The sequence below is a fragment of the Scyliorhinus torazame genome, chromosome 14 (assembly GCF_047496885.1).
Source record: "Scyliorhinus torazame isolate Kashiwa2021f chromosome 14, sScyTor2.1, whole genome shotgun sequence".
Lineage (NCBI taxonomy): Eukaryota > Metazoa > Chordata > Chondrichthyes > Carcharhiniformes > Scyliorhinidae > Scyliorhinus > Scyliorhinus torazame.
Genome location: NC_092720.1, coordinates 225,441,555 through 225,469,296, shown reverse-complemented (window position 1 = coordinate 225,469,296; position 27,742 = coordinate 225,441,555). Strand labels below are relative to the sequence as shown.

The 27,742-nt window shown below is 48.4% G+C and overlaps 1 protein-coding gene across 6 annotated transcripts in view; it reads left to right on the top strand.

Annotated features, from left to right (window-relative positions):
• Positions 1–27,742, top strand: part of LOC140390589 (uncharacterized) — a 149,741-nt gene that overhangs the window by 100,404 nt on the left and 21,595 nt on the right. For 3 of the 6 annotated variants that reach the window (XM_072475796.1, XM_072475800.1, XM_072475797.1), the window contains exons 3-9: positions 9,604–9,873; positions 14,852–14,968; positions 15,077–15,178; positions 16,054–16,182; positions 20,062–20,142; positions 24,184–24,291; positions 26,382–26,464. In XM_072475796.1, the coding sequence (XP_072331897.1) occupies positions 9,604–9,873; positions 14,852–14,968; positions 15,077–15,178; positions 16,054–16,182; positions 20,062–20,142; positions 24,184–24,291; positions 26,382–26,431 (857 nt within the window). In that variant the 3' untranslated portion in view covers positions 26,432–26,464. The remainder of the gene's footprint in view (positions 1–9,603; positions 9,874–14,851; positions 14,969–15,076; positions 15,179–16,053; positions 16,183–20,061; positions 20,143–24,183; positions 24,292–26,381; positions 26,465–27,742) is intronic. The other 3 variants (XM_072475798.1, XM_072475801.1, XM_072475799.1) reach the window with 3 other exon arrangements.

The window sequence follows — 27,742 nt, the reverse complement described above, 5'->3', positions numbered from 1 at the left end:
CAGTGCAGTGATTCCCTCTCCTCCTCAATAACACACTCCAGTGCAGTGAATCCCCCTCCTCCTCAATAACACACTCCAGTGCACTGAATCCCTCTCCTCCTCAATAACACACTCCAGTGCACTGAATCCCACTCCTCCTCAATAACACACTCCAGTGCAGTGATTCCCTCTCCTCCTCAATAACACACTCCAGTGCAGTGAATCCCCCTCCTCCTCAGTGACACACTCCAGTGCAGGGAATCCCACTCCTCAGTAACACACTCCAGTGCAGTGATTCCCACTCCTCCTCAATAACACACTCCAGTGCAGTGAATCCCCCTCCTCCTCAATAACACACTCCAGTGCAGTGAATACCACCACTCCTCAATAACACACTCCAGTGCAGTGACTCCCACTCCTCCTCAATAACACACTCCAGTGCAGTGATTCCCACTCCTCCTCAATAACGCACTCCAGTGCAGTGACTCCCACTCCTCCTCAATAACACACTCCAGTGCAGTGAATCCCACTCCTCAATAACACACTCCAGTGCAATGAATCCCACTCCTCCTCAATAACACAGTCCAGTGCAGTGATTCCCACTCCTCCTCAACAACACACTCCAGTGCAGTGAATCCCTCTCCTCCTCAATAACACACTCCAGTGCAGTGACTCCCACTCCTCCTCAATAACACACTCCAGTGCAGTGAATCCAACTCCTCAATAATACACTCCAGTGCAGTGAATCCCACTCCTCAATAAAACACTCCAGTGCATTGAATCCCACTCCTCCTCAATAACACACTCAAGGGCAGTGAATCCCTCTCCTCCTCAATAACACTCTCCAGTGCAGTGAATCCCTCTCCTCAATAACACACTCCAGTGCAGTGAATACCACTCCTCCTCAATAACACTCTCCAGTGCAGTGATTCCCTCTCCTCCTCAATAACAAACTCCAGTGCAGTGAATCCCACTCGTCCTCAATAACACACTCCAGTGCAGTGAATCCCACTCCTCAATAAAACACACCAGTGCATTGAATCCCACTCCTCCTCAATAACACACTCCAGTGCACTGAATCCCTCTCCTCCTCAATAACACACTCCAGTGCAGTGAATCCCACTCCTCCTCAATAACACACTCCAGTGCAGTGATTCCCTCTCCTCCTCAATAACACACTCCAGTGCAGTGAATCCCCCTCCTCCTCAATAACACACTCCAGTGCACTGAATCCCTCTCCTCCTCAATAACACACTCCAGTGCACTGAATCCCACTCCTCCTCAATAACACACTCCAGTGCAGTGATTCCCTCTCCTCCTCAATAACACACTCCAGTGCAGTGAATCCCCCTCCTCCTCAGTGACACACTCCAGTGCAGGGAATCCCACTCCTCAGTAACACACTCCAGTGCAGTGATTCCCACTCCTCCTCAATAACACACTCCAGTGCAGTGAATCCCCCTCCTCCTCAATAACACACTCCAGTGCAGTGAATACCACCACTCCTCAATAACACACTCCAGTGCAGTGACTCCCACTCCTCCTCAATAACACACTCCAGTGCAGTGATTCCCACTCCTCCTCAATAACGCACTCCAGTGCAGTGAATGCCACTCCTCCTCAATAACACACTCCAGTGCAGTGAATCCCTCTCCTCAATAACACACTCCAGTGCAGTGAATACCACTCCTCCTCAATAACACACTCCAGTACAGTGAATCTCACTCCTCCTGAATAACACACTCCAGTGCAGTGAATCCCACTCCTCCTCAATAACACACTCCAGTGCAGGGAATCCCACTCCTCCTCAATAACACACTCCGGTGCAATGATTCCCACTCCTCAATAACACACACCAGTGCAGTGAATCCCACTCCTCCTCAATAACACGCTCCAGTGCAGTGATTCCCACTCCTCAATAACACACTCCAGTGCAGGGAATCCCACTCCTCCTCAATAACACACTCCAGTGCAGGGAATCCCACTCCTCCTCAATAACACACTCCTGTGCAATGATTCCCACTCCTCAATAACACACTCCAGTGCAGTGAATCCACCTCCTCCTCAACAACACACTCCAGTGCAGTGAAACCCACTCCTCAATAACACACTCCAGTGCAGTGAATCCCACTTCTCCTCAATAAAACACTCCAGTGCAGTGAATCCCTCTCCTCGTCAATAACACACTCCAGTGCAGTGAGTGCCATTCCTTAGTAACACACTCCAGTGCAGTGAATCCCACTCCTCCTCAATAACACACTCCAGTGCAGTGATTCCCACTCCTCCTCAATAACACACTCCAGTGCAGTGATTCCCACTCCTCAGTAATACACTCCAGTGCTGTGAATCCCACTCCTCCTCAATAACACACTCCAGTGCAGTGAATCCCACTTTTTCTCAATAACACACTTCAGTGCAGTGAGTCCCACTCCTCAATAACACACTCCAGTGCAGAGATTCCCACTCCTCAATAACACACTCCAGTGCAGTTATTCCCATTCCTCCTCAATACCACACTCAAGTGCAGTGAATCCCACTCCTCCTCAGTAACACACACCAGTGCAGTAAGTCCCTCTCCTCCTCAATAACACACTCCAGTGCAGTGAATCCCACTCCTCCTCAACAACACACTCCAGTGCCATGAATCCCACACTTCAGTAACACACTCCAGTGCAGTGAATCCCTCTCCTCAATAACACACTCCAGTGCAGTGATTCCCACTCCTCCTCAATAACACACTCCAGTGCAGTGATTCCCACTCCTCCTCAATAACACACTCCAGTGCAGTGAGTCCCACTCCTCGTCAATAACACACTCCAGTGCAGTGAGTCCCACTCCTCGTCAATAACACACTCCAGTGCAGTAAGTCCCTCTCCTCCTCAATAACACACTCCAGTGCAGTTATTCCCACTCCTCCTCAATACGACACTCCAGTGCAGTGAATCCCACTCCTCCTCAATAACACACTCCAGTGCAGTGAATCCCACTCCTCCTCAATAACACACTCCAGTGCAGTGAATCCCTCTCCTCGTCAATAACACACTCCAGTGCAGTGAGTCCCATTCCTTAGTAACACACTCCAGTGCAGTGAATCCCACTCCTCCTCAATAACACACTCCAGTGCAGTGATTCCCACTCCTCCTCAATAACACACTCCAGTGCAGTGATTCCCACTCCTCAGTAATACACTCCAGTGCTGTGAATCCCACTCCTCCTCAATAACACACTCCAGTGCAGTGAATCCCACTCCCCCTCAATAACACACTCCAGTGCAGTGAATCCCTCTCCTCATCAATAACACACTGCAGTGCAGTGATTCCCACTCCTCAATAACACACTCCAGTGCAGTGAATCCCACTCTTTCTCAATAACACACTTCAGTGCAGTGAGTCCCACTCCTCAATAACACACTCCAGTGCAGAGATTCCCACTCCTCAATAACACACTCCAGTGCAGTTATTCCCATTCCTCCTCAATACCACACTCAAGTGCAGTGAATCCCACTCCTCCTCAGTAACACACACCAGTGCAGTAAGTCCCTCTCCTCCTCAATAACACACTCCAGTGCAGTTATTCCCACTCCTCCTCAATACGACACTCCAGTGCAGTGAATCCCACTCCTCCTGAATAACACACTCCAGTGCAGTGAATCCCACTCCTCCTCAACAACACACTCCAGTGCCATGAATCCCACACTTCAGTAACACACTCCAGTGCAGTGAATCCCTCTCCTCCTGAATAACACACTCCAGTGCAGTGAATCCCACTCCTTAATAACACACTCCAGTGCAGTGAATCCCACTCCTCCTCAACAACACACTCCAGTGCCATGAATCCCACACTTCAGTAACACACTCCAGTGCAGTGAATCCCTCTCCTCAATAACACACTCCAGTGCAGTGATTCCCACTCCTCCTCAATAACACACTCCAGTGCAGTGAGTCCCACTCCTCGTCAATAACACACTCCAGTGCAGTAAGTCCCTCTCCTCCTCAATAACACACTCCAGTGCAGGGAATCCCACTCCTCCTCAATAACACACTCCAGTGCAGTTATTCCCACTCCTCCTCAATACGACACTCCAGTGCAGTGAATCCCACTCCTCCTCAATAACACACTCCAGTGCAGTGAATCCCACTCCTCCTCAATAACACACTCCAGTGCAGTTATTCCCACTCCTCCTCAATACGACACTCCATTGCAGTAAATCCCACTCCTCCTCAATAACACACTCCAATGCAGTGAATCCCACTCCTCAATAACACACTCCAGTGCAGTTATTCCCATTCCTCCTCAATACCACACTCAAGTGCAGTGAATCCCACTCCTCCTCAGTAACACACTCCAGTGCAGTAAGTCCCTCTCCACCTCAATAACACACTCCAGTGCAGTGAATCCCACTCCTCCTGAATAACACACTCCAGTGCAGTGAATCCCACTCCTCCTCAACAACACACTCCAGTGCCGTGAATCCCACACTTCAGTAAGACACTCCAGTGCAGTGAATCCCTCTCCTCAATAACACACTCCAGTGCAGTGAGTCCCATTCCTCAGTAACACACTCCAGTGCAGTGAATCCCACTCCTCCTTAATAACACACTCCAGTGCAGTGATTCCCACTCCTCAATAACACACTCCAGTGCAGTGAATCCCACTCCTCCTCAATTACACACTCCAGTGCAGTGAATCCCTCTCCTCAAGAACACACTCCAGTGCAGTGAAACCCACTCCTCAATAATACACTCCAGTGCAGTGAATCCCACTCCTCAATAACACACTCCAGTGCAGTGAATCCCAATCCTCAATAACACACTCCAGTGCTGTGAATCCCACTCCTCAACAACACACTCCAGTGCAGTGAAACCCACTGCTCAATAATACACTCCAGAGCAGTGAATCCCACTCCTCAATAACACACTCCGGTGCAGCGAATCCCACTCCTCAATAACACACTCCAGTGCAGTGAATCCCACTCCTCAACAACACACTCCAGTGCAGTGAAACCCACTCCTCAATAACACACTCCAGTGCAGTGAATCCCTCTCTAGTTACAGAGTCACCGCTCTGGGCTCAGTGTCACTGCTCTGGATACGGTGTCACCACTCTGGGGTCAGTGCCACCGCTCTGGATACGGTGTCACCGCTCTGGATACGGTGTCACCGCTCTGGATACGGTGTCACCGCTCTGGATACGGTGTCACCGCACTGGATACGGTGTCACCGCTCTGGATGCGGTGTCACCGGTCTGGATACGGTGTCACCGCTCTGGATACGGTGTCACCGCTCTGGATACAATGTCACCGCTCTGGATACAATGTCACCGCTCTGGACACAGTGTCACTGCTCTGGATACAGTGTCACCGCTCTGGATACAGTGTCACCGCTCTGGATACAGTGTCACCGCTCTGGATATAGTGTCACCGCTCTGGATACAGTGTCACCGCTCTGGATACAGTGTCACCGCTCTGGATACAGTGTCACCGCTCTGGATACAGTGTCACCGCTCTGGATACAGTGTCACCGCTCTGGATACAGTGTTACCGCTCTCGATACAGTGTCACCGCTCTGGATACAGTGTCACCACTGTGGATACGGTGTCAACACTCTGGATACAGTCTCACTGCTATGGATACACTGTCACCGCTTTGGATACACTGTCACCGCTCTGGATACAGTGACACCGCTCTGGATACAGTGTCACTGCTCTGGATACAGTGTCACTGCTCTGGATACAGTGTCACTGCTCTGGATACAGTGTCACTGCTCTGGATACAGTGTCACTGCTCTGGATACACTGTCACTGCTCTGGATACACTGTCACCGCTCTGGATACAGTGTCACTGCTCTTAATACAGTGTCACCGCTCTGGATACAGTGTCACCACTCTGGGGTTAGTGACCCTGCTCTTGATACAGTGTCACCGCTCTGGATGCTGTGTCACCGCTCTGGATGCTGTGTCACCGCTCTGGATGCTGTGTCACCGCTCTGGATACGGTGTCACCGCTCTGGATACGGTGTCACTGCTCTGGATACAGTGTCACCGCTCTGGATGCAGTGTCACCGCTCTGGATGCAGTGTCACCGCTCTGGATGCAGTGTCACCGCTCTGGATGCAGTGTCACCGCTCTGGGTGCCTAGTCACCGCTCTGGTGTCACTGCTCTGGGTACGGTGTCAGTGCTCTGAATACAGTGTCACCGCTCTGGATACGGTGTCACCACTCTGGGGTCAGTGCCACCGCTCTGGGGTCAGTGTCACCGCTCTGGATACGGTGTCACTGCTCTGGATACGATGTCACCGCTCTGGATACGATGTCACTGCTCTGGATACAGTGTCACTGCTCTGGATACAGTGTCACCGCTCTGGACACAGTGTCACCGCTCTGGACACAGTGTCACCGCTCTGGACACAGTGTCACCGCTCTCGATACAGTGTCACCACTCTGGGTGCAGTGTCCCCACTCTGGATGCAGTGTCACCGCTCTGGGGTTACAGTAGAACTGCTCTGGGGTCAATGCAACCGCTCTGGGGTCAGTGTCACCGCTCTGGGGTCAGTGTCACCGCTCTGGGGTCAGTGTCACTGCTCTGGGGTCAGTGTCACTGCTCTGGGGTCAGTGTCACCACTCTGGATACAGTGTCACCACTCTGGATACAGTGTCACTGCTCTGGGGTCAGTGTCACTGCTCTGGGGTCAGTGTCACTGCTCTGGGGTCAGTGTCACTGCTCTGGGGTCAGTGTCACTGCTCTGGGGTCAGTGTCACCACTCTGGATACAGTGTCACTGCTCTGGGGACATGTCACCGCTCTGGGTACAGTGTCACCACTCTGGGGCCAGTGTCACCGCTCTGGAATCAGTGTCACCGCTCTGGATACAGTTTCACCACTCTGGATAAAGTGTCACCGCTCAGGATACAGTGTCACAGTTCTAGGGTCAGTGTCACCGCTCTGGATACAGTGTCACCGCTCTGCGGTCAGTGTCACCGCTCTGGATACAGTGTCACCGCTCTGCGGTCAGTGTCACCGCTCTGCGGTCAGTGTCACCGCTCTGGATACAGTGTCACCGCTCTGGATACAGTGTCACCGCTCTGGATACAGTGTCACCGCTTTGGATACAGTGTCACCGCTCTGGATACAGTGTCACCGCTCTGGATACAGTGTCACCGCTCTGGATACAGTGTCACCCCTCTGGATACAGTGTCACCCCTCTGGATACAGTGTCACCTCTCTGGATACAGTTGTACTGCTCTGGATACAGTGTCACCGCTCTGGATACAGTGTCACTGCTCTGGGGTCAGTGTTACTGCTCTGGATACAGTGTCACCGCTCTGCGGTCAGTGTCACCGCCCTGGATATAGTGTCACTGCTCTGGGTTCAGTGTCACCGCTCTGGATACAGTGTCACCGCTCTGGGGTTAGTCTCACCGTTCTGGATACAGTGTCACCGCTCTGGGGTCAGTGTCACTGCTCTGGATACAGTGTCACCGCTCTGGATACAGTTTCACCGCTCTGGGGTCAGTGTCACAGCTCTGCAGTCCGTGTCACCGCTCTGGATACAGTGTCACCGCTCTGGGGACCATGTCACCACTCTGGCTACAGTGTCACTGCTCTGGATACAGTGTCACTGCTCTGGATACAGTGTCACCACTCTGGATACAGTGTCACCGTTCTGGATACAGTGCCACCGTTCTGGGGTCAGTGTCATCACTCTGGATACTGTGTTACTGCTCTGGATACAGTGTCACCACTCTGGATACAGTATCCCCGTTCTGGATACAGTGCCACCGTTCTGGGGTCAGTGTCATCACTCTGGATACTGTGTTACTGCTCTGGATACAGTGGAACCACTCTGGGGTCAGTGTCACTGCTCTGGGGTCACAGTGGAACTGCTCTGGGGTCAGTGTCACTGCTCTGGGTGCAGTGGAACTGCTCTGGGGTCACTGTCACTGCTCTGGGTGCAGTGGAACTGCTCTGAGGTCAGTGTAACCGCTCTGGGATCACAGTGGAACTGCTCTGGGGTCAGTGTAACTGCTCTGGGGTCACAGTGGAACTGCTCTGGGGTCACAGTGGAACTGCTCTGGGGTCAGTGTAACCACTCTGGGGTCACAGTGGAACTGCTCTGGGGTCAGTGTCACTGCTCTGGGGTCACAGTGGAACTGCTCTGGGGTCACAGTGGAACCGCTCTGGGGTCAGTGTCATTGCTCTGGGGTTACAGTGGAACTGCTTTGGGGTCAAAGTGGAACTGCTCTGGGGTCACAGTGGAACCGCTCTGGGGTCATAGTGGAACTGCTCTTGGGTCAGTGTTACTGCTCTGGGGTTACAGTTGAACTGCTCTGGGGTTACAGTGGAACAGCTCTGGGGTTACAGTGGAACAGCTCTAGGATCACAGTGGAACCCTCTGGGGTTACAGTGGAACCGCTCTGGGGTTACAGTGGAACCGCTCTGGGGTCACAGTGGAACCGCTCTGGGGTCACAGTGGAACCGCTCTGGGGTCACAGTGGAACCGCTCTGGGGTCACAGTGGAACCGCTCTGGGGTCACAGTGGAACCGCTCTGGGGTCACAGTGGAACCGCTCTGGGGTCACAGTGGAACCGCTCTGGGGTCACAGTGGAACCGCTCTGGGGTCACAGTGGAACCGCTCTGGGGTCACAGTGGAACCGCTCTGGGGTCACAGTGGAACCGCTCTGGGGTCACAGTGGAACCGCTCTGGGGTCACAGTGGAACCGCTCTGGGGTCACAGTGGAACCGCTCTGGGGTCACAGTGGAACCGCTCTGGGGTCACAGTGGAACCGCTCTGGGGTCACAGTGGAACCGCTCTGGGGTCACAGTGGAACCGCTCTGGGGTCACAGTGGAACCGCTCTGGGGTCACAGTGGAACCGCTCTGGGGTCACAGTGGAACCGCTCTGGGGTCACAGTGGAACCGCTCTGGGGTCACAGTGGAACCGCTCTGGGGTCACAGTGGAACCGCTCTGGGGTCACAGTGGAACCGCTCTGGGGTCACAGTGGAACCGCTCTGGGGTCACAGTGGAACCGCTCTGGGGTCACAGTGGAACCGCTCTGGGGTCACAGTGGAACCGCTCTGGGGTCACAGTGGAACCGCAAGTGCAAGTTCTGGGTGAGACCGAGATCTTCAAGTTAATTCTTTAATTAACACATTTCAATATGGCAATGATGATTACTGGATAATTGATTGTATTTGTGATATATTATATTTAACTTCAATAAATCTCATTGCACTCGGCATATTGAATAATTTCGGAATGACTCGTGGATAGAGTATATAATCAGAGTTATTAGTGTAAATATAGGAATTTGAATAGAAGTTGTTTGTGCCAAATCTTTGTTTGGCCAAGCTGAGCATGATCTTGGATAATCCAGTGGCCGAGATTGGGATAACACACGGGCATCTTTCCCCACCGTATGGATCGATTGTGGGTTTGACTGGGAAATGTGGAGTCCGGTGTTGTGGCTGTACGATTGACTTTCTCCCTGGGGAAGGGTTAAGATGCTAGCTTTTCAAGTAACTGAGATGCCAGGTGTTTTTTGTTAAGAGCTAAGCAAGAGAATTCTGTTTTAACGGCTTCTGACACCAACTTGTCCAATTCTGACTCCTGGGTCCATGTTTCCTAACAGAAGCCTTGTCCACGCCGCTGATTGTCCAAGATCCAGCCTACATAGCCAACAATGTTCAATTGAGCTGCATTGTGAGAAACGGGAGACCAAACCAACTCCTGTGGTGGAAAGAGAACACGCAAATCACTAACAGTTCATTGTATATCCTGTCGTCTGACAACAGCACCTTGTCCATTAGCAATGTCGCAAAGGCGCACTGTGGCTTTTATACCTGTACAGTCATGAACGACATCAGCCAGCGGAATATCTCCCACTTTCTCATTGTCCATGGTAGGTTTTAAAACTACCTGTTAGTGCTGACGGATTGTAGAAAGAAGGCTTTTGCTAATTGTATGACTGAATATTGATTTTGCAGTAATGATAGGAGAGTTTCCAGGTGCCATTCATTTTACCTGTGACTTACTGAGCTGTGAAACATGATGCAAGTCCCATTCACTAATCTAATGGTCAGAGTTGTCAAGGTCCCAAGGATGTTTGCTTTCGTTATGATTATTCATTCGATGTGACTTCACTGGCTGGCCAGTATTTATTGTCCTTATCCCTAATTGCCCTGGAGAAGGTGGTGGTCAGTTTAAGGAGTATTCTCTGCTTTTATTCCCACACACTGTTGGGTCAGAACGAGCTCCCTGCTGTTCAAATAGTCCAACCGTTTCCGTGTTTCTGATAAGCAATACTGTCACTTGCTGAGGTTTTCCCAGTATATTATTAGAAGGAGCTGTCCGTCTAATGTGATCGCGTACTTACTCCATTTCGGAACTATAAAAACTTGCAACCTTTGCAGAGGTAAGTAAAAACGTTCCTCTTCAACCCTCTGCAACTGCTAATACTACTGGATCTAGACGCACAATTCAGAATGTGGCACAAACACATTATTTTTTTTTAAAAAAATTTAGAGTACCCAATTCATTTTTCCCAATTAAGGGGCAATTTAGCGCGGCCAATCCACCTACCCTGCACATCTTTGGGTTGTGGGGGCGAAACCCACGCAGACACGGGGAGAATGTGCAAACACCACACGGACAGTGACCCAGAGCCGGGATCGAACCTGGGACCTCGGCGCCATGAGGAAGCCGTGCTAACCACTGCGCCCCCGTGCTGCCCACATTATTTTTGACATGCCAGCATCCTCCCTCTTTTGCCGATTATAAATTCATATCGTTTCGACCTGTGAGCAATAAGTCACGTTGGTACCTCAGCCTCATTCAGCTCTGCTGTTGCAAAGTTTTGTCCCACCCCTGGACCCGCCAGTTTTATGATTGTGACTAACACACTGTGTGTGTGTGCATGTGTGTATGTGTGCGTGTGAGTGTGTGCTTGTGTGTGTGCATGTGTGTGCGTGCGTGTGTGTGTGTGCATGTGTGTGTGTGTGTGTGTGTACGTGTGTGTGTGCATGTGTGTATGTACGTGTGTGTGTGTGTATGTGTGTACGTGTGTGTGTGTGCATGTGTGTGTGTATGTGTGCATGCGCGTGTGTGTGCATGTGTGTGTATGTGTGTGTGTGCATGTATGTGCATGTGTGCGTATGTGTGTGCATGTGTGTATGTGTGTGTGCGTGTGTGTGTGTGTGTGTGTGTGTGCATGTATGTCAGTGAGGGGGAGGGGGGAGGTGGTGGGTTGAGGTCCTGCCAATCCGGTGATTTAAAATTCCCGCCCGAGGCCAACAATGTTAGAAATGCTTTGCCAAATTCTCCATCCGGCTGCTGATTTCCTTCCTGAAAGTACATCCCTGAACCAGCTGGGGGTTTTCTGATAATTAATAAAGATTAACAATGGTCAACTAAATCAGTTCCAGATTTATTTTTAATTAAATTAATTTATTTGATTTGAAATCCTGTCCCCAGACTATGAAGCTGAGCCTGTATATTACCGTGACATTCGCACCGACCACCGTCTCCCCTTTGCAGAAGGCAGCAGAATGGCACTGCGTCAGAATGCTCATGTGCTGACCCAGTACAGACATGATGGGCCTCCCACGCCAGAGCAATTCTGTGATATTAGGATGATCAATATCCCCATTGCAACCACACCTCGCAACTCCCTTTATCCGTCCCATTCGTTGGTGGCCCAGAAAATATACCGGACGAGACCTTTATTGTTTTCCAGCTCTAAGTAAATAGATTTAGTCCTTGACCCTTGTCGAACCTCTCTCTCTCTAGCACCGTGTCATTAATCAATACCACTGTTCCTCTTTTTTCGCCTTCCCTTTCTTTCCCGAAGATACCTTGTGGCGAAAAGTATTTAGCACCCTGTCTTGTACGTTTTGTCAGCCAGGTTTAGTTATCCCTGTGGCAAATGTTCCCAAGATGCTCTGTGGACCTCATCGACCTTTTTCTACCTCCATCACTGTCTCTCGATGACAATCCTGGAACTCTATCCGTACTGGCACAGTAGGTGTACGGCACCAAATGGACTGCGGCAGTACATGAAGGGGACTCACCACCACCTTCTCAAGGGCAACTGGGGATGGGCAATAAATGTTGGCCAAGCCAGCGACACAAATTAATTAACTTTGATCCTCAGGCCAGGGTTTTCCAGTTCCACCCGTGGTGTGAACAGATGCAGTCAGGAAGAGAAAACTTGGGAGAGGCCGCTACAAGTCCGTTGACTGGAAAATCCCACCCTGAAAAACCTCCGTGAATACACTGTCATCGAAACCTAATTCAGACCTCCTCGTACGGCCTCGTCGGATACGTTACCATTTCTAATGCCATGTCCGGTTCCCAACCCTCGTACATTTGTTTTTCTGCTCTTGTCGCTGTATCCTGGTTCCCATCCCGTTGCCAAGTTTGTTGAAATTGTTCTAGAATCGTGTGTCAAGTTAACCGTAACAATGATGTGAGGTTGTGTGAGGAAGTGACGTCGACAGTCAGAAGTTTAATATTTATGGCAACTACTCTAACCCAACCACACAATAATTTATAAACATAAGAACTAGGAGCAGGAGTCTGGCCCCTCGAGCCTGCTCCACCATTCAATGAGATCATGGCTGATCTTTTGTGGACTCAGCTCCACTTTCCGGCCCGAACACCATAACCCTTAATCCCTTTATTCTTCAAAAAACTATCTATCTTTATCTTAAAAACATTTAATGAAGGAGCCTCTACTGCTTCACTGGGCAAGGAATTCCATAGATTCACAACCCTTTGGGTGAAGAAGTTCCTCCTAAACTCAGTCCTAAATCTACTTCCCCTTATTTTGAGGCTATGCCCCCGAATGGTTTCCCAAACTGCCGGGCGAGGATACTAGTCCTGGTTTTTATCGGGTGTAATTAATGTGCTTCGACCATAGCTGCCACAGAACTGGTTGTAATTGTCCCAGGAATTGGAAACCCTCCTGCACGCCTGAACACAGTGGCTGTCGACTATCTAACCCATCAGGCTGAGTGATCGACAGAACTGGCGATGTCTGTAGCGCAGTAAGACCATAGGACATAGGAGCAGAATTAGGCCACTCGGCCCATCGAGTCTGCTCCGCCATTCAATCATGGCTGATATTTTCTCATCCCCATTCTCCTGCCTTCTCCCCATAACCCCTGATCCCCTTATTAATCAGGAACCTATCTATCTCTGTCTTAAAGACACTCAGTGATTTGGCCTCCACAGCCTTCTGCGGTAAAGAGTTCCACAGATTCACCACCCTCTGGCTGAAGAAATTCCTCCTCATCGCTGTTTAAAGGATCCTTTAGTCTGAGATGGTGTCCTCTGGTTCTAGTTTTTCCTACAAGTGGAAACATCCTCTCCACGTCCACTCTATCCAGGCCACGCAGTATCCTGTAAGTTTCTATAAGATCCCCCCTCATCCTTCTAAACTCCAACGAGCACAGACCCAGAGTCCTCAACCGTTCCTCATACGACAAGTTCTTCATTCCAGGGATCATTCTTGTGAACCTCCTCTGGATCCTTTCCAAGACCAGCACATCCTTCCTTAGATACGGGGCCCAAAACTGCTCACAATACTCCCAACAGGGTCTGACCAGAGCCTTATACAGCCTCAGCAGTACCTCCCTGGTAGGAGGCCATTGGTCTACCATGGATGATATAACGTTCCCGGATCCTATTGGCTAGGGACAGTTGGTCACCGCATGTTACTTGGGGAGTACGAGCTCGCCCGATGAGAGGACAGGGCAATCATTCGCAGTGCAGTTGTATAAATAGAACTGGCCAATGTGGTACCGGCTGGAGAAGGAAGCAGTGGCGAATTACTGCTGCTGTGTACATGGTGTTGTTCATAAATTTACTCTCTGTGTGACTCCACAAACCCGCGCTGCATTCCCCGTGGCCCTCACACAAGGGCCTTTACTGGTTGCTTCCTGAAGAAATACAAAGGCCAATTTCCAAAGCTGTCTCCAATGTCCTGATAGCTCCACACGTGTTTCAGGGGTTTTATTTAAACCTTTCCTGAGAGATGCAATCGTCTAACCTGCTCCCTGAATTCCAACACGCCTCGGGAAGGATATTTATGCTGACCCCCTCTCCCCGCCCTGTGACAATTTTAAATGAATGGTCCTCCATTCATTCTGTCAAAACTTCAAATGTGAAGTCCCTCTCCCTAATCTAATTGCTCTAGTAGAATTTGTGCCAGTATTTGGAGTCTTTTGCACGTCCTGGTGGGTCTGATCATCAAGGACCTCTGTGCAGCCTGCTGCCCCTTCCCCAAGGCTACCCAATGGGAGGGATTTAAGAGTAGGCATGTTAGCTTGAGATGTGTGCATGCTAAATAGTTCTATTTTCCACCACACATTGCAATTGATGGTGTTTAGCCATTGCAAGTTGGGTCTTGTGATATTTAAGCTACAGAATGTACCAAGATTTTATGCATGAGAAATAAAAACAGAAAATGCTGGATAAATCCGGTGTCTGTGGGGACAGGAACAGAATGAAGATTTAAGTTTGTATGACCCTTCCACAGAACCGCTCAGACACTGCCAGTTTATCCCGCATTTCCTGTTTTTATTTCGCGTTTCCAGCACCTGCAGTATTTTGCTGGTATACATCGGACCTTGCCTCAGAACGTCTGCCTGTTAATTCATGTTCGCCTCATGTTCGTTCTGGCTTCAGACTAGAAGACTGATAGCTTCGACTGTTTGCTCGCTTAACTCTTTCTTTTTTGTTTGTTTAAAATTGCAGAATCTTGTGTCTTTATTCTCTTAGAAAATATCTGCGATTAAATGTAATTTACATCACAACTAAAGTTAGTGGTTCCTAACAGGATTGTAACAAAGTAAATTTACTGCAGATCTCTGTTTCAGGAGTCCAGTTTCTCCATAAACGCATTCTAGTTGCCTCTGCCGTTGCTATGACTAGTACAATAATATCTTTTGCAGCAGTCTTCTTCATCATCTTCTTTAGCTTGGAAAAGTACAAAGGTACTGAATCCGTTCTCTGTTTCTGATGTTTGTCCCACATTTATTTTTTCATGCATTTCGAGTGTCACTGCCTTGTTTAATTTCCGTTTCATTTCTTTGTATCCACAGCTCAGAAACACCAAATCCAGCTCACTGTCGCTTTTCTCTTCATTGAAATGAAGTGCTACATATGTTTGCTGATTTCTTGTATACTCTGTGCCTTGGACACAGGTAGGCGCACATCTCGTCTATTCTGTTCATGTCTCCTCCGCTGCTTGACGCTTGCTACGGCCCTGCTGTCAGCTTGCTGCTCTGACCTTGCTGACTCGGGGGGGCGGGGGGGGGGGTGGGGTGGTGTTAGCAGTTGACAGTGCAGTCCACGTTCAGCTCTCAGTAGAGCCCAGGTCAGGGGCCATGTGCAGAGTCCAACACGGGTGTGAGGAGTGTCATGGGAATGTCACTTTAAGAAATGTTTGGCTGCTCAAGTGGCTGCAGTGATGTCAGAGTGTGGGTGGAGCTGAGATCTGGCTCTGCTTTTTTCTTTCACTTTGAGGAAAAGCTTGGGTGTGTCTGCGTTTTTTAGTTTTATTTTAGTGTTGGAGCTGAAGCCAGCCAAAGAACATGTAATTTCGATCTCTCTGCAATCTAAAGACGATCTCTAGATCATTTGGTGAATTCAGAGTGATAACTGCTCTCAGTAGAGAATTTAAACCTGATGTGCTTCTGTTAAAAGGGTTTTTGTTTTATGGATGTTAAAAGGAAAGTTTAAGGATTACGTAGTGCTGTATTCTTTGGGGGTTGTATTTGAATTAATTGTTGCTAAGATGTTGACTGTATGTTTAAAAAGGTTAACTTGAGTTCATAGAATAAACATTGTTTTGCTTTAAAAAATACTTTTCCATTTCTGCTGTACCACACCTGTAGAGTGGGTCGTGCGCTCCCCATACCACAATCTAGTAAAGGTTGTGGGTCAGGTGAACTCCATGACACACTTTGGGACATTCTAAACCCTGGCCCATAACAGTAGAGACTTGGTCCACTGATGAAAATGTATATGCAGTTTAACACTTTTTATTTACTCGTGCCTTTATTTTGTCCTTTGCCAGATCTTGGAATTGCGTACAGAATTATTTCGGGATGTGTATTTTGCCTGCTGTTGGGAATGACTGTATATATTGTCTTCCTTTACCTCCGGCCCAGCAGGGAAATCGTAAATTCGTTTTTGCAGGATAAACGTAAGTTTGAACTCTATAGAGCCGCTCCTTACAGCCAAGTTTATAAAAATTGTACAGAGCAAAACTGGGCCTTGGGGAAACCACTGGAGCGCCTTCAACCGTGATCCTCTGCGTCCTGTCATTGAGCCAGTTTTATATTCACAGCCGCATTTTACCCTTTATTTCATGGATGCCCATCTTGTTCCTAAACTTACTCCGAAGCATTTTATTCAAAAGCTTCTATGTGCAACATTTGGTTCACTCCCTTGCCCAACTTTCCCTGTTGTCTCATCAAAGAATTCCGTCAAATTGGTCAGACATAATTTAAAAGTATAACATGAGAAAGAGGAGCAGAAATATATGACTCATCGAGGTTGTCTCGTCCCATTTAATCATTGCTTATTTTCTGCCCCAAGTCTACTTTTCGACCTGCTCTCCATAGTTTTGATTCTCCAAGAGAGCAATACTTTGTCCTAAGCTCTGGAATTCAGTTCCTTCGCCTGTCCATCTCCCTTCCCCTTTTTACTCCTTAGAATACGCTCCTCAAGACTTCCCTCTTCAATTCAACCTTTGGTCGTCTGCTCTTTGTGGCTTTGTGGCTCCAATTTGAAAGAAAGAAGGTAGAATCAGATGTAAAGGTAACTACAGGGGCATGAGGGAGGAACTGCCGAAAATCGACTGGGAGCAGAGCCTAGTGGGAAAGACAGTAGAACAGCAATGGCAGGAGTTTCTGGGAGTAATTGAGGACACAGTACAGAGGTTCATCCCAAAGAAAAGAAAGGTTATCAGAGGGGGGGATTAGGCAGCCATGGCTGACAAAGGAAGTTAGGGAATGCATCAAAGCAAAAGAGAAAGCCTATAATGTGGCAAAGAGTAGTGGGAAGTCAGAAGATTGGGAAGGCTACAAAAACAAACAGAGGATAACAAAGAGAGAGATAAGGAAAGAGAGGATCAAATTTGAAGGTAGGCTAGCCAGTAACATTAGGAATGATAGTAAAAGTTTATTTAAATACATTAAAAACAAACGGGAGGCAAAAGTTGACATTGGGCTCCAAAATGATGCTGGTAATTTTGTGATGGGAGACAAGGAAATAGCTGAGGAATTGAATAAGTACTTTGCGTCAGTCTTCATAGTAGAAGACATGAATAATATCCCAACAATTCCGGAGAGTCAGGGGGCAGAGTTGAATATGGTAGCCATCACAAAGGAGAAAGTGCTAGAGAAACTAAGAGGTCTAAAAACTGATAAATCTCCGGGCCCAGATGGGCTACATCCTAGAGTTCTAAAGGAGATAGCTGAAGAAATAGTGGAGGCGTTAGTTATGATCTTTCAAAAGTCACTGGAGTCAGGGAAAGTACCAGAGGATTGGAAAATCGCTGTTGTAACCCCCCTGTTCAAGAAGGGAACAAGGAAAAAGATGGAAAATTATAGGCCAATTAGCCTAACCTCGGTTGTTGGCAAGATTCTAGAATCCATTGTTAAGGATGAGATTTCTAAATTCTTGGAAGTGCAGGGTCGGATTAGGACAAGTCAGCATGGATTTAGTTAGGGGAGGTTGTGCCTGACAAACCTGTTAGAGTTATTTGAAGAGATAACAAATAGGTTAGACCAACGAGAGTCAATGGATGTTATCTATTTTGACTTCCAAAAGGCCTTTGATAAGGTGCCTCACGGGAGACTGCTGAGTAAAATAAGGGCCCATGGTATTCGAGGCAAGGTACTAACATGGATTGACGATTGGCTGTCAGGCAGAAGGCAGAGAGTTGGGATAAAAGGTTCTTTTTCGGAATGGCAACCGGTGACGAGTGGTGTCCCGCAGGGTTCAGTGTTGGGGCCACAGCTGTTCTCTTTATATATTAACGATCTAGATGACGGGACTGGGGGCATTCTGGCTAAGTTTGCCGATGATACAAAGATAGGTGGAGGGGCAGGTAGTATGTAGGAGGTGGGGAGGCTGCAGAAAGATTTAGACAGTTTAGGAGAGTGGTTCAAGAAATGGCTGATGAAATTCAACGTGGGCAAGTGCGAGGTCTTGCACTTTGGAAAAAAGAATAGAGGCGTGGACTATTTTCTAAACGGTGACAAAATTCATAATGCTGAAGTGCAAAGGGACTTGGGAGTCCTAGTCCAGGATTCTCTAAAGGTAAACTTGCAGGTTGAGTCCGTAATTAAGAAAGCAAATGCAATGTTGTCATTCATCTCAAGAGGCTTGGAATATAAAAGCAGGGATGTACTTCTGAAGCTTTATAAAGCATTAGTTAGGCCCCATTTAGAATACTGTGAGCAATTTTGGGCCCCACACCTCAGGAAGGACATACTGGCACTGGAGCGGGTCCAGCGGAGATTCACACGGATGATCCCAGGAATGGTAGGCCTAACATACGATGAACCTCTGAGGATCCTGGGATTATATTCATTGGAGTTTAGGAGGTTGAGGGGAGATCTAATAGAAACTTACAAGCTAATGAATGGCTTAGATAGGGTGGATGTAGGGAAGTTGTTTCCATTAGCAGGGGAGACTAGGACCCGGGCGCACAGCCTTGGAATAAAAGGGAGTCACTTTAGAACAGAGATGAGGAGAAATGTCTTCAGCCAGAGAGTGGTGGGTCTGTGGAATTTATTGCCACAGAGGGCGGTGGAGGCCGGGACGTTGAGTGTCTTTAAGACAGAAGTTGATAAATGTTTGATTTCTCGAGGAATTAAGGGCTATGGAGAGAGAGCGGGTAAATGGAGTTGAAATCAGCCATGATTGAATGGTGGAGTGGACTCGATGGGCCGAATGGCCTTACTTCCGCTCCTATATCTTATGGTCTTATGATATCCAGTTTTATTTGATCATTTCCCTTGAGGAGTTTTAGATGCTTTACTAGGTTAATGGCATTATATAAATTCAAGTTCTTTCTGATATTTACTCGATATAATATACACATTTCTAGTTGACTGCTATGTGCTTCTAGTCTGCAGTTAATTCCACACCAGTTGCTTGTCCTGCAAAGTGATATTTTACATATAAGCCGTACCTTATGTACAGATTAACACGAGATTCATATCAGGTTCACCTAACGCTTCACCTTTCTACAACACAAATCTAAATGAATAAATCGATAATTAACTATAAAACACTAGTGAGGAGAGTTAAGAGAATTGCTACAGCACTTTTAATGACCACTGCACTTCCCAAATTGATTTACAACCAATTAAGCACTTTTGAAATCTAGTTTGTACTGTTGAATTGTACTAGATATGACAGCCAATGTATTTTGATGAATTTTGGTGATCTCAGGTGAGGAATAAATATTTACCAGGACAGTGGGGAGAACTCTCCTTTTCCTCAACAAGTCCCATGGGATCTTTTGCAGCCAGCGATGGCAGATGTGCCAACGTTTATCGTCTTATCTGACAAACTACGCCTTTGACAGTGCCACCCTGTGTTATGGGACGGCACGGTAGCACAGTGGTTAGCACTGTTGCTTCACAGCTTCAGGGTCCCGGGTTCGATTCCCAGCCTGGGTCCCTGTCTGTGCGGAGTCTGCACGTCCTCCCCGTGTGTGCGTGGGTTTCCTCCGGGTGCTCCGGTTTCCTCCCACAGTCCAAAGCCGTGCTGTTGGGTGAATTGGACATCCTGAATTCTCCCTCTGTGTACCCGAACAGGCGCCGGAATGTGGCGACTGGGGGCTTTTCACAGTAACGTCATTGCAGTGTTTATGTAAGCCTACTTGTGACAATAAAGATTATTATTATGGGCTCAAGTACCTTGACGGGTGCTTGAATCCACAGCCAGAGAATCTTCTACCCACAGGCAAGGCTGACAAATGATGGTGAACTGATGTTGCATCAGTTTTCACGCTGTGTTAACTTTAACCACACAGCCTGATAGTATTTCTTTTAAACTTTGACAGGCAATCGCTACATTGTGCTTGGGTTTGGAGTATTCACAATAATGATTTCACCTTTGCCAATTTATGAAGCAACTGAAAATAGTGAGTGTTAACACATTGAAAGACAAACAGCAGAACACATTTACCAGCTTTCGCAATGAAATATTCAGAGGATGTTTTAAGATTGCTGTCATTTATTTCATATCCTCCTGCTTCCACAGTATTACAGCTGTTTAGGATCAGAGTCGGCAACATGGGGGTAGTTTAACTATCTGAATATAAACCGGGACAGGAGTAATGAACAGGACAGAGAAGGACAGCAGTGTGTTCAATAACATTTTCTGCAGTACAATATTTCCTGTCCAACAAGGATGGGGTCAAAGTAGGTCAAGAGATTGCCCTTGGAGAGAGGAAGGTGAAGAGGAGATTTGATCGAGATGTTCAAAATCATGAGGAGGCTGGACAGAGTGGATGGGGAGAAAGTGTCCCCGCTCGTGAAAGGATCAATAACGAGAGGACGCAGATTTAAAGTGATTTGCGAAAGAAGCAAAAGTGATGTGAGAAAAAAAGTTGTTGACACAGCGAGTGGTTGGGGTCTGGAATGCACGGCCTGTAAGTGTGGTGGAGGCCGGTTCAATCGAGGCAGTAGATGATTACTTGAGTAGAATCAATGTGCAGGAGTTTGGGGAAAATGCAGGGAAACGGCACTAAGATATGGTGCTTGTTTGGGCATTGGCAAAATGACCACGTTCTCCACCGTAGAAATTCTGTGCGTTCTCTGTGTCAGAAGAAAAGAATTTAGGGGAACGTGATTATTGAATCATGCGGTTTAGGCTGACTATGGAAAAGGACAAAAAACAAGACAGAGTAAGAATCATTCTCTGGGAGAAATCCAAATTCAATGGAGCAGCAACGGATCTGGACGAAATTATTGGAGTCAAATGTTGTGAGGAAAAGCGGCAGTTGAATAACCTTCATGACGAGAGAGTTTGGGCTGGTCAGGGTATATTCCCTGGAAAGGAAAAACAACAGACAAATACCGAGGTCCCTGGGTGACAGATGATGGAAATTAAGATAAAGAGACGGTATGCCGACGACATTTGTCAGGTGGATGATACAGTGGGGAAGAAGGCTGAACACAAAAGGTTCAGAAACAAAGTGACCAAGTAAAGAGGGTGTATTAAAAGATAAAAGGGAATCTCAAAGTCTGCTATCGGCGTACGAATAGCAAACGGTGCTAAACGGTGGAGTCTGTTATAGGGTTTTATAGTATTCCTGTTGGTAGTTCAGACAAATAACATCCATAGACATTTCCCTATCACAGAAATGATAGAATCCCTGCAGTGGAGAAAGAGGCCATTCGGCCCATTCAATCTGCACCGAGCCTGTGAAAGAGCGCCCTACCCAGGCCCACTCTATCCCCTGCTAACTCCGTAGCTATACACTTAGGGGAAATTTATCATGGTCAGTCCATCGAACTAGCCCATCCTTGGACACTAAGGGACAATTTATCACGGTCAATCCACCTAACCTGCACATCCCTGGACACTAAGGGACAATTTATCACGGTCAATCCACCTAACCTGCACATCCCTGGACACTAAGGGACAATTTAACATGGCCAATCCACCTAACCTGTACATCCCTGGACACTAAGGGACAATTTAACACGGCCAATCCACCTAACCTGCACATCCCTGGACACTAAGGGACAATTTATCACAGCCAATCCACCTAACCTGTACATCCCTGGACACTAAGGGACAATTTATCATGGCCAATCCACCTAACCTGCACATCCCTGGACACTAAGGGACAATTTATCACAGCCAATCCACCTAACCTGTACATCCCTGGACACTAAGGGACAATTTATCATGGCCAATCCACCTAACCTGCACATCCCTGGACACTAAGGGATAATTTATCACGGTCAATCCACCTAACCTGCACATCCCTGGACACTAAGGGACAATTTATCACGGCCAATCCACCTAACCTGCCCATGTCTGGACACTAAGGGACAATTTATCAAGGACAATTCACTTAACCTGTTATATATTTGGACTATGGGAGGAAACCAGAGCACCCGGAGGAAACCCACACAAACATTGGAAGAACATGTAAACTCCACACAGACAGTCTCCTGGGAATTGATCCTGGGTCCCTGGCGCTGTGAGGTAGAAGTGCTAACCACTGTGCCACCATGTCGCCCTAGTGTCCACTACGCTAGTCATCTCTTCAATAAAGTCAATTAAAATCATCAGGCCTGGCCTATCGTTTATAAATCCATGCTGCGCTCGCCCAACAGCTTTCTGTGCTGTTGCACACACATCTCGGTGTAAATGTGCATCCCCTGCACCCCCCAGCCCGTGCTGAAGAACAGAACATCAAACGTTGTGTTTGCGTGCTCTGTGCCTCCCTGCACCCCCCATCGCCCCCCCCCCCCCCCCCCCCCCGCCAGCCCGTGCTCTGTTCCAGAGGTTGACAGGTGATCTTTCCAGTTAGCTTCAATTTGCTTTGGTTTCTGAGTCATTATTTACATATTTACATTTCTCACAAATGGCACCACGAGGAATTCCAATGACATCCATTCCAGATGCTGCATTTGATCTGACTTTGAAGGAGGGGATATTTACAAAGAGCTTGTTTGCAAAGTGCAGTATTCATTATTGAGTTCTTTGAGAAGGTGACCAAACAGGTGGATGAGGGTAAAGCAGTTGATGTGGTGTATATGGATTTCAGTAAAGCGTTTGATAAGGTTCCCCACGGTAGGCTACTGCAGAAAATACGGAGGCTGGGGATTGAGGGTGATTTAGCAGTGTGGATCAGAAATTGGCTAGCTGGAAGAAGACAAAGGGTGGTGGTTGATGGGAAATGTTCAGACTGGAGTCCAGTTACTAGTGGTGTACCACAAGGATCTGTTTTGGGGCCACTGCTGTTTGTCATTTTTATAAATGACCTGGAGGTGGGCGTAGAAGGAAGGGTGAGTAAATTTGCAGATAACACTAAAGTCGGTGGAGTTGTGGACAGTGCGGAAGGATGTTACAAGTTACAGAGGGACATAGATAAGCTGCAGCGCTGGGCTGAGAGGTGGCAAATGGAGTTTAATGCAGAAAAGTGTGAGGTGATTCATTTTGGAAGGAATAACAGGAAGACAGAGTACTGGGCTAATGGTAAGATTCTTGGCAGTGTGGATGAGCAGAGAGATCTTGGTGTCCATGTACATAGATCCCTGAAAGTTGCCACCCAGGTTGAGAGGGTTGTTAAGAAGGCGTACGGTGTGTTAGCTTTTATTGGGAGAGGGATTGAGTTTAGGAGCCAAGGGGTCATGTTGCAGCTGTACAAAACTCTGGTGCGGCCGCATTTGGAGTATTGCGTGCAATTCTGGTCGCCGCATTATAGGAAGGATGTGGAAGCATTGGAAAGGGTGCAAAGGAGATTTACCAGAATGTTGCCTGGTATGGAGGGAAGATCTTATGAGGCAAGGCTGAGGGACTTGAGACTGTTTTCGTTAGAGAGAAGAAGGTTAAGAGGTGACTTAATTGAGGCATACAAGATGATCAGAGGATTGGATAGGGTGGACAGTGAGAGCCTTTTTCCTCGGATGGTGATGTCTAGCACGAGGGGACATAGCTTTAAATTGAGGGGAGATAGATATAGGACAGATGTCAGAGGTAGGTTCTTTACTCAGAGAGTAGTAAGGGCATGGAATGCCCTGCCTGCAACAGTAGTGGACTCGCCAACACTAAGGGCATTTAAATGGTCATTGGATAGACATATGGACGATAAGGGAATAGTGTAGATGGGCTTTAGAGTGGTTTCACTGGTCGGCGCAACATCGAGGGCCGAAGGGCCTGTACTGCGCTGTAATGGGGCCTGTTTAGCTCACTGGGCTAAATCGCTGGCTTTTAAAGCAGACCAAGGCAGGCCAGCAGCACGGTTCGATTCCCGTACCAGCCTCCCCGAACAGGCGCCGGAATGTGGCGACTAGGAGCTTTTCACAGTAACTTCATTGAAGCCTACTTGTGACAATAAGTGATTTTCATTTCAATTTTTCATTTCATTTCATGCTCTATGTTCTATCACGTTGTGAACCTGTCGAACCCCCGATAATGTAACGTTTCACATTTCTGTCTGCAGTTAAAAGATGTACACTTCCATACGGAGACATTGCAGCAGCGGTCACTACGGCAGTGATGATCTACATATCGACTGTGGGACTGTGTCTTATCTTTGCATTAAAATACAGTAAGTAATGAACATGTTATAGAGATACTGCAGCCAGGAGTATGTTCAATGAATCGTTGGAATGATGTTCCATTTGCTTTATTTTCCGTATAACTGATTGACGAAAACATGGGGCGGGATTCTGGGATGCTGAGGCTAAGTGTTGACAGTGTCGGAAACGCCGTCGCGTTTGCCGACGGCGTCAACGCAGCCTCAGGATCAGCAATTCTGGCGCCTACAGGGGGCCCTGGAGTGCTTCACGCTGCTCCAACTGCTGATCCTAGCATGAACCGGGCGCCGGAGAGTCCGCAGGTGCGGTGTGGCTCCCTTCTCCGGCCCCAACGCAACATGGCGCAGGACTACAGGGGCCGGGGCGGAGGAAAGGAGGTCCCCAGCCAGAGAGGCCGGCCCGCCGATTGGTGGGCCCCGATCGCGGGCCAGGCCACAACGGAGGCACCCCCCCCCCCCCCCCCCCCCCGGGTCGGACCCCCCCCCCCTCCCCCCACAGGCCCTAGCTAAGGCTTGTCAGCTTTGAGGTAGTTGTAGAGACGTGCACAGTTTTGTCCTTTAAGAAGCATTTAGACAGTTATCTGGAAAAGCTGGGTATCGAGGCCAAATGTGGGCAATTGTGGTTAAAAACTGGGCAACATGGACAAGCTGGCCTGTTTCAATGCTGTAAACGTCTAGGACTCTGACCTTAAATAAACCCAAAAGCAAGAACACACAGATAGAGAAAGAGGCCCTTGGAATCACTTTTGGAATCAAGCAGTTCAACCAATTCCTTAAGGGAATTGTCCACTGACATCGATTCTTGTACCTCACACCCGGATTCCATCACCGACAGCGAGCAGGATGCAGAGGAGGGCACACATAATCAAGTATCGTCAGTCAAATCTTCATGTGAATGCAGATGAACTCTCCCAGCTACCCTTCTCAAATAGCACATAGCACAGTCGGTGGATTGGCCATGATCAATTGCCCCTTGGTGTCCAAAAGGCTAGGTTGGTTTATGGGGGATAGGTTCAATGTTCTTTCAGAGGTTTGGTGCAGTCTAGATGGGCTGAATGGCCTCCTTCTGCAGTGTAAGGATTCTATGATTCTAAACCTTTACACTCTCTCTTTTAAGAGCTCCTCAAACTAGTAATTTTTATTAGTGTCACAAGTAGGTTTACATTAACGCTGCAATGAAGTTCCTGTGAAAAGCCCCTAGTCGCCACATTCCGGCGCCTGTTCGGGTCACAGAGGGAGAATTCAGAATGTCCGATTCACACAACAGCACGTCTTTCGGGGCTTGTGGGAGGAAACCGGAGCACCCGGAGGAAACCCACGCAGACACGGGGAGAACGTGCAGACTCCGCACAGACAGTGACCCAAGCCGGGAATCGAACCTGGGACCCTGGCGCTGTGAAGCCACAGTGCTAACCCACTGCGCCACCGTGCTGCCCTTGTACACCAGCTGAGTTGCCCTTGGACCATAAGACCATGAGACGTAGGAGCAGAATTAGGCCACTCGGCCCATCGAGTCTGCTCCGCTATTCAATCATGGCTGATATTTTCTCATCCCCATTCTCCTACCTTCTCCCCATAACCCCTGATCCCCTTATTAATCAAGAACCTATCTATCTCTGTCTTAAAGACACTCAGTGATTTGGCCTCCACAGCCTTCTGCGGCAATGAGTTCCACAGATTCACCTCCCTCTGGCTGGAGAAATTCCTCCTCATCTCTGTTTTAAAGGATCGTCCCTTTAGTCTGAGATGGTGTCCTCTGCTTCTAGTTTTTCCTACAAGTGGAAACATCCTCTCCACGTCCACTCTATCCAGGCCTCGCAGTATCCTGTAAGTTTCAATAAGATCCCCTCTCATCCTTCTAAACTCCAACGAGCACAGACCCAGAGTCCTCAACCGTTCCTCATACGACAAGCTCTTCCTTCCAGGGATCATTCTTGTGAACCTCCTCTGGACCCTTTCCAAGGCCAACACATCCTTCCTTAGATACGGGGCCCAGAACTGCGCACAATACTCCAAATGGGGTCTGACCAGAGCCTTATACAGCCTCAGAAGTACATCCCTGCTCTTGTTGATATATTTAATGAAATGCGTTTTATTTACAGTGCAGACATGGAACCTTGAGAAAAGGACAAGCCGGCTATGGACAAGATGAGGATTGCTGCAGGTTGATGCAGTTTACACTGAGGTAACGATGCCATTTCTTTGCTGTGGGCTGGATGTATTTTGTGGGGCCTGTTACATTCTGGATGTGCTTCGCCACCTCTCCCTCTTCCATTTCTCTCAGCCGCTCTCTCATTTCCTATCATTTAATCCTATTTCTGTCTCTGAAGGTTTCTATTCTACTCCCTCACCTTATTCCTCACTTCTCTCCCCTTCCCAATCTCTTCCTCACCTCTTCCGGTTTCCTGTTTTCATTTCACTATCACTCTATCTCTTTCCCTCCCCCTCCTCCTCTTCACTTGCCAGTACATCTCCCTCTACGTGGTTGAAACCAATTGGAGAGGTTGCGGTGGAAACTGTGGTAAAACTGTGAGTTTGCAATACATTTTTTAATTAATTGCTGGGATGTGGGTATTGCTAACTGGGCCATTTATTACCAATCCCCAATTGACCTGGGCACCAGTCAGCCAGATGGATTATTCGGAGAATCCCTGACCCACCTTTAGACTTTTAATTCCACAATTTGTAAATTCAATTCCACTTTCACCATTTGCCACCGTGGGACTTGAATCCAGGTCACTCTGGGTCCCTCTGTTACTAATTCAGTCACAAAACCAGTACATCATCATCACCCTGTCAGATAACTTACAGACGTGTAAAAGGTGCTTTGTACGAATGAGGGATTAGCAGTTTAATTCTCACTCTCAATATCGTAGCAGTTTGAGACAACGGACACGATTTAACGGAAAGGTTCAGTGTCATATCGGGCGCGACTTCCTGGGTCTTTCCCGACGGCCGACCGAGCGAGACCACAGCCCATATTGAACGGCTCCCCCATGAGCTTCAGGCTGGTACTGGCTGTCCCGCCAGCTGGTTGGCCAGACTCGCGCCCGGCAGCCTCCCTCCCAACTCGCTCCCAGTCAGCACACATGCCGACCTGCTCCACGCTTCGGGAATGCCGCCCTGGCCAGAGTATGGACGCTGTGGAGGCGGGACAGGGCACCTTGTTCCCACGACGGGCCCGGAATATCAGCAGCAGGGCTGGCAATGGTCGGCGGGTCTCAGTTCAGGCAGCGACTAGCAGGGCTGGCAATGGGCGGCGGTCTCGGTTCAGGCAGCGACTAGCCGGGCTGGCAATGGGCAGCGGGTCTCAGTTCAGGCAGCGACTAGCCGGGCTGGCAATGGGCAGCGGGTCTCAGTTCAGGCAGCGACTAGCAGGGCTGGCAATGGGCGGCGCTCTCAGTTCAGGCAGTGACTAGCAGGGCTGGCAATGGGCAGCGGGTATCAGTTCAGGCAGCGACTA